Below are 8,858 nucleotides of genomic sequence, written 5' to 3'. Positions count from 1 at the left end.
ATCTAAGTGTGGCAGATGCTCTGAAACATCTCAGTAACTCGGCAGATTGTGATGTTAAACTGATATCCTTAGAATTTATTTGAAAAGAAACCAACCCTGCTTAAAGTCATATTTCACACCAGGAAACGTTTTCCTTCAGTGATATTGATATTCAGTGATAGCTCCTGCTCCGCTAGTCTCATGTCAATGTGTCCTTGAGCAAGACACTTAACCCCAAAATTGCTCCCATAGCTGTGCCTACGGTAGATATTGTAAGCGAATTGTAAGTCGCTTTGGATAAAAGCGTCTGCTAAATGACTGTAATGTAATGTAATCTGAAGTCAGTGTCATGTGCCAGCAGTTGTAGTAATGACGCCACCAGAGGGCGACACAACTACAACAGCTGGACAGCATATGTAGTAGGAGCATGCCTGACAATATGATCTGTTGAGAGAGAAGTTTACGGAACAGAATTGTAGAGTATATTAAAAAAACATCACTGAAGTTTGTATGTCCAAAGTACACACAACAAGACAAGAGCAGCCCAGTGCCACAAAGGCTGAAACTGAGTTTTCAAAGAAAAACAGGAATATATAACAACCACATGTGCAGTGTTATCTAGGATTTGTGCAAACAATGTAATTGCACTCTGCACAAGCATAAACTTTCTTCAATCTGGACAGCGAGTTTATGTCGTCTGTATTTTATTTAGGGAATGATGATCTTCGGAGTTCATATTCTACAAATATGAACAAATACACATGGTGGGATAGTCAGTGGAATGCCCCTTTAAGTAGTTTTCTGGGGGAAAAAATGCTTTAATCATCAGTTTCTCCACTTAAGTAGAAGGACACAGTACATATTAGTCTATACAGCTGAGTTGCTTATTTTTTCAATGCTTTAGGGGCCTTTTGTAAGTTATCATCAAGCTTTTGTGGACTATGTAATGAAACAGTAGTGAAGTTTAGCTCATTGAGGACATAGGGTAGTCAAGATAACAGTGGACTCTGAGCAAAATAGTACAATGATAATACATATTTTCAGCATGTTTGCTATTGTGTGTTTGAGGTTGAATGTACTGTAGTGTCACACACATGAATAAGCAGTCAGCTGTCAGAGGACACACAAATAAGAAGGAGACATTGAGTTTACTTTGTTATACAGACGATTATTATTTGCCTAAAATATTTTTCTTTGATTTTTTTCTTCGTCAGTTGCAACCAAACAGGTTTTCTTTATTTAGTTTTTCTATTCATTTTTGGATACTAGCACTTAGGTCACAATAGCATAAAAGTATCTTACATAAAATACAAGATTATGTTACGTGCCACATCATTTAATATAGCTTGGACAAAACATTTCTCTAATAACCCAGAGAACCCACAGAAATAATAATAACAGTCATTTGTACAATATCTTGCACTGTTAGCATTTCTCAACATACATTTGGTATTCAGTACAATAAATCTCTGCTTTGTTTCCTTCAATGCTGCAGATGTGCAAAATGCTGTTAGTTAAAGCTCCTTCATCTGATATATAAAAGTATCCTCTATAAAGTGCACGTTGAGTAGATCCTGTGTGTTTGACTGAATCACACAGAGTCACAAACTGAGTTGATCTTTAACAGTCACCAGTTATTCTGTTGTTTTTGTTTTGTTAATAAACCATTCTGGTATAATATTACCCAGTGCACATATGTTAATACATGTAGCACGATAGACTAAATCATTTCTTCATAAAAATATAGGTTGACTTCTCCCATAATGAATATTAATCAGTATTGGACTATTAATTGCTGTTCATTAGGCGTATGTGGTTTGGTTTTGATCCATGATGACATCCCAGTGAGCACCCAATGAAGTAATCCCTGCACCATTGGAGCGGCCACTGAGCAGCTTGAGCTCCGCCTTCGGGTTCACTGGGTAGAAGTTAAAAGTGGTCTGTAACAAAGCATCAAAATGTAAAAGTTAACACATGACCATGAGTATTAGTATTGGTAAATGTAACAAACATAAAGGATAGAAGATAATTACATGTGTTGGCTGGCCGGCGACCAGAAAGCGCCCTCTGGAGGTCACAAAATATATCTGATAGATGTAGTCATAGCGGTATTTTCCAGAGACCTGAAACATGACAGAGATCTCATTAACACAGTTGGTACATGTGGTTAATTCAATTTGTTTTATTACATAATCATGAATGGATATAGTGTAATATAAATATTATAAAATATATCCAATATATAATAAATGCTACTCCTAGTAATATTCCTTGGACCAGTATCATGAACAAATGTGTATGATAATAAAGAAACTAAAATATATATGAATGTCAAAAAATATTGCATTACATTGTCTTATCAAAATAATACAATTTTACAGAAAAATATATATATATATATATATATATATATATATTTTTAAAGTTTCTTTTCCGAGGTTGTCTTTTCTCTGTTCAGACTAAACTCATATTTTAGTATCAGTGACTCTCTGACCTGAACAATGGTCTCTCCATCATAGAGGTCCAGCTCTTGTGCATAGCCTGCTACACGACCAACTACTTTACCCCAAATGGCACCGTTGCGCACCTGGATACTGCAAGGTCAGACACAAGAGAGAGAAAAACACTGATTATATACATAAGAGGACATGATCAGGTAGAAAAAAATGATCCACATTCATAATGTAGCTGGATCTTTGTACAACGAGTAGAATATAGAGCAAATGTTAAAGAGCAGGTTATTAAGAGGAGGCAGAACCATATGATTCACTTTTTAAAAGAGCAAGACCGTCTCCAGCATTTCAATAACTTTCAATAGACCCTCCCTTTGACTTAGAAGAGAAAACTGCAACATTCAACTAACAATAATAATACAACAGCATTAAGTTAGTACAACTTATTTAATCATAGAAATTTAGGATGCATATATGATTCAAAATGGTGTTTCATGAACTTGTTATTAAATAAATTTCAAAATATACCCCAAATTGCACACAGATAATATGGGAACATAGAATAGTTTGTTAATCAAATGCTACAGCTACTGTGCTTTTGATCTAGAGCTATAACTGAGCAGTTCTTACTACTGTCAGTGACAGGCTCTGGTCAAGCTGAAATACAATATCAATCTAATGGAGAAAAATGAATGAATGACACATGCCTGCTCTGAGAAAAAAATTCAGACCACCCTCCCTTCAGCTTAAACAGAAAATACATAACACTCCTTCTTTTTTGATCCCTTCACCCCTTAATAATTTCTGTACAGTCCTTAACATATCAGAACAAGAGGGAGGACAGACTGACCCACTGATGTAAGCGTTACTATGATCCCAGACTCTGATCCCTCTGATCCTTCCGTTTCCTCCTTCTGTGGAGAAAGAAGTGCCAGAACCTCCTCCAACAGAAGGAGAGTAGGAGTAGGAACTCATGGGAGCTGGAGAAGTAAAACAAAGATATTAAGTGATATTACATTACATTACATTACAGTCATTTAGCAGACGCTTTTATCCAAAGCAACTTACAGTAAGTGTATTCAACTAGGTATTCAAGAGAACTACTAGTCACCAGAAATCATGAGTACATCTCCTTGTTTACACAATCATCTAAGAGCATAAACTAGAGCAAAAACCAGAGCCAAAGTACAGTGCAAAAACAAACTAATACGAATACAATAAGTGCAACAAACTGATGTGAAAACAATAAGTGCTAATACAATACAATGAATGCTAAGTGGAAGGCTCAGGGTAGTAGTTCTTGAAGAGGTGAGTTTTCAGCCTGCGCCGAAAGATGGGCAGTGACTCTGCTGTCCTGACGTCAGTGGGGACTTCATTCCACCACTGTGGGGCCAGGACAGAAAACAGACGTGACCGGGTCGATCGGCCACCGGGACCTCTGAGCGACGGGGCAACCAAACGCCCCGAGGCAGCAGAGCGAAGTGGTCGGGCGGGGGTGTAGGGCTTGACCATGGCCTGGAGATAGGAAGAAACTGTTCCTTTCAGTGCCCTGTAGGCTAGCATCAGAGACTTAAACTGGATGCGAGCTCTTACAGGTAGCCAGTGTAGAGAATGGAGAAGGGAAGTTGTGTGGGAGAACTTGGGGCGATTGAACACCAGGCGAGCTGTAGCTTTCTGGACAAGCTCCAGAGGTCTGATGACTGACGCCGGGGCTCCGGCAAGTAGAGAGTTGCAGTAGTCCAGGCAGGAGATGACAAGAGCCTGGATGAGCACCTGCGCTGTCTCGTCAGTGAGGAAGGGGCGAATCCTCCTGATGTTGTAGAGCAGGAATCTGCAGTAGCGTGTAACGGATGAAATGTTTACACATTGACTACTGGTTGTTTTTCATATTTCATATCAATATTCTTTACACACACATAGGTAAAGTACATATTTGATTCCACCGGGAGCGTGTGCGCCGCGATCCGAACTGAGAACGTCAGTTGGTCATTTAGGGTCACACCCAGATTCTTCGCAATCCGAGTTGGCGTCACCACGGTATCATCAATGGTGATGTACAGGTCTCGGTGCGGGCAACACTTTTCCGGGAGGAACAGTAGCTCGGTTTTGTCCAGGTTCAGCTTCAGGTGGTGTGTCACCATCCACTTCGAGATGTCAGCCAAGCACACAGCGATGCGTGGCTCCACTTGAGTGTCACCGGGGGGAAATTACAAGACCAGCTGAGTAGACAAGAGGAAGCTACTGCTCTTTGACTCAACTTGACTTAACTGTTAATATACAAATATCTTATTAGAAGCTCCAGAGATGTTTGTGTAAAAAGTATGAAATTGGCATAAAAAGACTGAAGATGGGTTGAAACCTTACCAGCCAGGCAGCTGGAGCAGAGCAGAGCGACGATCAGGAAGGAAAACATTCTGGTGTGTGAAGACGTCCGGAGACAACACTGGAATAAGAAACTAATTCATCATCATCATTATCATCCTATGATTTCAATAATTCTTTAGACATGAAACCAATTGGTCATTTGTTTGTTAATAATCAGAGAACCATTAGAATTTAAATGATTTGGGCCAGTAGCCACAGTAACATACTAATAAACGTCACATTTAAAACGTGCAGATACAGATGTTGAAACTCACCTGCAGTCTAGATCTCCTGAAAACAGCTTGAGTCCTGAGCGAAGGATGAAATGACACTGAGAAACTGGAACTCACTTATATAGATGTGTCCGTCCCTCATTACGCACGCACACACATCCCCTTACATTCCTACTTAACAGCATCTGACAGCTGAACAATAGAAGACACAACTTGAACCAGGAAGAGAAAACTATCTTGAAGTTTCAGTTCAGGAATTTAATTTGCATCGCACTTACGGGAAAGGCAGTCACTGTGATTTACCGACCTAAATCAGTTGTTGAATCTCTCTTTAATCTGTGTCGCATAAGTTACTACCTTATTAAGTTTAAATTAGTAGAGCTGTAACATTCTTGATACATTTGCTGCTAAAACCTGTGTAACATCATTTTAAATCATTTTGGGTCACTAAAATGGATTTCAAAGTTAATTCTTGAGCATTGGAAAAGTAGTTGGAAAAGCAATCTCACCTCAAGGTCCATTTAGTAGCAGCTGTTCTGGAGCTTTCATTCTTTTCACATGATCTGTATTTGCAGAGAGAGTTTGCCCAGTTGTCAGGGAAATGGAAATGTTCAAATTTAAATAATTTCTAAGGACTTCAAGGACATCTCACCCATGTTGGGTAAAAGAGGGTTACAAAAATAAAGTCTCAAAGCTAATTTCTTGTTGGAAACATCATGGACAAAAAGTCCTTGAAGCTGCTGTGATGAACTTTCATTTTTGAGAGTGTGCCTTTGCACTGTGTTTATTGTTTATTGTTATGCACCATTCACCTAGTCAGATTCCTTGTATGTTTAATTTACTAGGCAATAAACCGTTCTGATTATGATTCTGATTCTGCACAGTCCTGGTTCTGGTTCTCTCATGCCTCCCTTTCCTCTAGCAGGCCCAGCAACACGGCCTGGGCCTCCAGCAGCGTGGTGCTCAGTCTTTGCTGTCAGTGGGCACTGGTGGAGCAGCAAGGCGAACCCCTGCTCCTGACCGGAGGAAGAGCTGCTGCTGCTCTCCCCTCACCGAAGCTCCAACTGCAGTGGATCTGAGTCTCTCCACTGTGGGCTGGCTGCTGACGGAGCGCCTGCTGGAGTCTGAACTGAAGGAGTTTCGGGTGAACCTGCGTGATTTCATCGGATTTTGCCAGAATCAGACTTGGTGGCACCGACAACAAGCATTAATGAGAACTATATAGAAATAGCCCATATTCTTGTTGATGGTTTTGTTTACTTTTGAAGGTCATATCAAAGCATCAGTATTACATTGAGACAGTTTCGTTAACAGTCAAAGGTTCCCCACAGTAACTTTAAAGTGGGAAAAAACAAAAACAGCATCATGTGATATGATTGAAATCCCAGGAACAGCTATTAAAATGGACCTTGAGGTGTTTGGTCAACATAATATTAACGTTTGTCAAACCAGGAATTAATTAGCAACTGACAGAATTCACTCAGTTTGACAACCTTCTCTTGCTAAAAGAGGAAACCATCCCTGAAATAAAACATGCCCTGAACACCTGGCATCCATCCATGTAACTTAATACCAGAACATGACACATGACACATGATGTAACGACATCATTTTTTAACTGGTTCTACTGGAAGAAAGATTATTTCAGGACACACATATCGCAACCCTCCCTGTTTGTGTTTGTGCATGAAGTCTACACCTTTGTGATCAGTGTAAACTTGCTTAGTTTTGTCACTATACGTATTTAATTTGTATAACTTGAAAATGACAGAAATACATTACATAGACACTTATACTACTACTACTACTACTACTACTACTAATATTAATAATAATCAAAAAACTAATTCACAAATATTCACATCAACAATCACAGTAGTTTTTCAACTTTATTCATCCTGAGGACATTTTAAGATGCTTGATATATTTAGATAAATGTATAAATATACTAGTTACACATACATATTTGAAAAATATATACATACTAATAACTACATATAATAATAAGCACAAATGATGGTGCAGTGCATTCATGAAAGTCCAAAGGATCAATGTTCCATATGACAAGAAATGAACATAAGGGTCTGAACAGAAGGGTACATCAATGTTATTGTACTACTATGATAAAAAACAAAGACTGGCCGGATTATAATGGTGTTCGGCTGCCATGCAGAGGCAGAGAAGACCACAGTTGGAGTAATCTGATTGCAAAGGATTGCAACAAGTTAAGAAATGGTATAATCTAATTGCAGACACACTTACACACAATTATAAGACAGACTGTGGGATCATACTTTATATTAGCAGAACTTGAAATCACAGATGCATTAGATGCTGATCTAAGTGTGTCAGATGCTCTGAAACATGTCAGTAACTCGGCAGATTGTGATGTTAAACTGATATCCTTAAACTTTATTTGAAAAGAAACCAACCCTGCTTAAAGTCATGTTTCACACCAGGAAACGTTTTCCTTCAGTGATATTGAAACATCCAGCAAGAGTCTTTTATTGTGAAACAGGAATGATGGGTTTAAAAAAGTGTTGAGGAGCGAGAGGAATGAGATTCTGTTACAACAACACTTTGATTAAGTTGAGGTGGGTCAGGATGAGTGTTTGGAAGTTGGAAATGACTCATGGAAAAACAAATAAATGGTTCTATAGGCCTTATAAACAAAAGTGTCTTGAAACACTACTTATTGTTTAGTTTTTTAGTGTGCTTTATTTAAATTTTCTATCTGCAAAGTTGCACATCAACAGCATTTTGCATTTTGTCAGTATTTCATAAAAAGAACAGTTTTCTGTCAGTTTTCTGCTTTGGCTCTGTGTTCTAACACTACTTTGACTACTTAACTGTTTCACTGTTGGTGTCTTTCTTTCTTCTAGTCTCTGTGAGCTGCAGGTCTGTATCTGGTGACAGCAGTAGTAGTCACTCTCTCTTTGTTCAAAAAAGCGATTACACCGTGCAAAAGCAGATACCGTCTTCATTGTGAACAGGGAGGTCATGTCCTCTGTATTGTTTTAGGGAACGATGACCTAAGGAGTTCATATTCTACAAATATGAACAAATACACAGGGTGGGATAGTCGTCGGAATTCCCCTTTGAGTTGTTTTCTGGGGAAATAAACAGTATTCTAATTATTATTGTTTCTCCACAAGAACTAAATTTTGTTGCAGCGTGGAGTGTTTTTTGAAAGAGCCTTTATGCAATCACTCACTCTCACTATAAAACAAAAAATTGCTGTCTGTCTGTCCTTATGTCTTTCATATGTCTTGAGAACCGCTGATATGACCTTCTTCATATTTAGCAGCGATTTGGTGTTTACCTCGTGACTAAGACTGTTTCTGACCATGAGTAACCGTGACTTGGGTGTGTATTTCAGGGGTGGATTTAGAGATTTGAGAGCCCCAGACTAATTTACTTTCCACCCTTTCTCTATCTGGGAATGTTGGTATTGGCAGTGGTAGAAGAACTTATCTCAACGTTTTTTGAAACTGCCATGTTGGGGTGGGGGAGATCAATAACTCTGGCACACATAAACACATACACATACAGAGACAGACTCACGGGGGGAAACAATACCAGCATTCTTTAACAAGTAAAAATAAATAAAAGAAGGTGTAGTGCTTTCATGAAAGTCCAAGGTATCTATTTCCCAATTACAAGCATTGAATATACTGAACAGAAATGTAAATGTGACTGTATCGACTGACTTGAATCATTATTGTGTTTTATGATGGATCCCTGGTGTATTTCTTTGTGAGCGCATCATAAAATCATGAAATCTACAAAACACAATTTGCACTATATACAGGTGAACAACTGTTGTCAC

General features: G+C 38.7%; 1 protein-coding gene across 1 annotated transcript; it reads right to left on the bottom strand.

Annotated features, from left to right (window-relative positions):
- Positions 1-1,126: 1,126 nt before the first annotated feature.
- LOC137891173 (zymogen granule membrane protein 16-like) lies at positions 1,127-5,116 on the bottom strand. Its single transcript, XM_068735651.1, has 6 exons — positions 5,072-5,116; positions 4,797-4,875; positions 3,283-3,412; positions 2,474-2,573; positions 2,013-2,102; positions 1,127-1,919 (listed from the first exon to the last, which is right to left on the bottom strand). Exons 2-6 carry the CDS (start codon positions 4,843-4,845, stop codon positions 1,782-1,784), a joined length of 507 nt encoding a protein of 168 aa, XP_068591752.1. The 5' UTR covers positions 4,846-4,875; positions 5,072-5,116; the 3' UTR covers positions 1,127-1,781.
- Positions 5,117-8,858: the final 3,742 nt, after the last annotated feature.

This window comes from Cebidichthys violaceus, unplaced genomic scaffold (genome assembly GCF_023349555.1).
Source record: "Cebidichthys violaceus isolate CVI_PGR_0920_01 unplaced genomic scaffold, fCebVio1.0.p SCAF_7, whole genome shotgun sequence".
NCBI classification, from domain to species: Eukaryota; Metazoa; Chordata; class Actinopteri; order Perciformes; family Stichaeidae; genus Cebidichthys; species Cebidichthys violaceus.
This window is presented reverse-complemented; position numbering and strand designations above follow the sequence as displayed.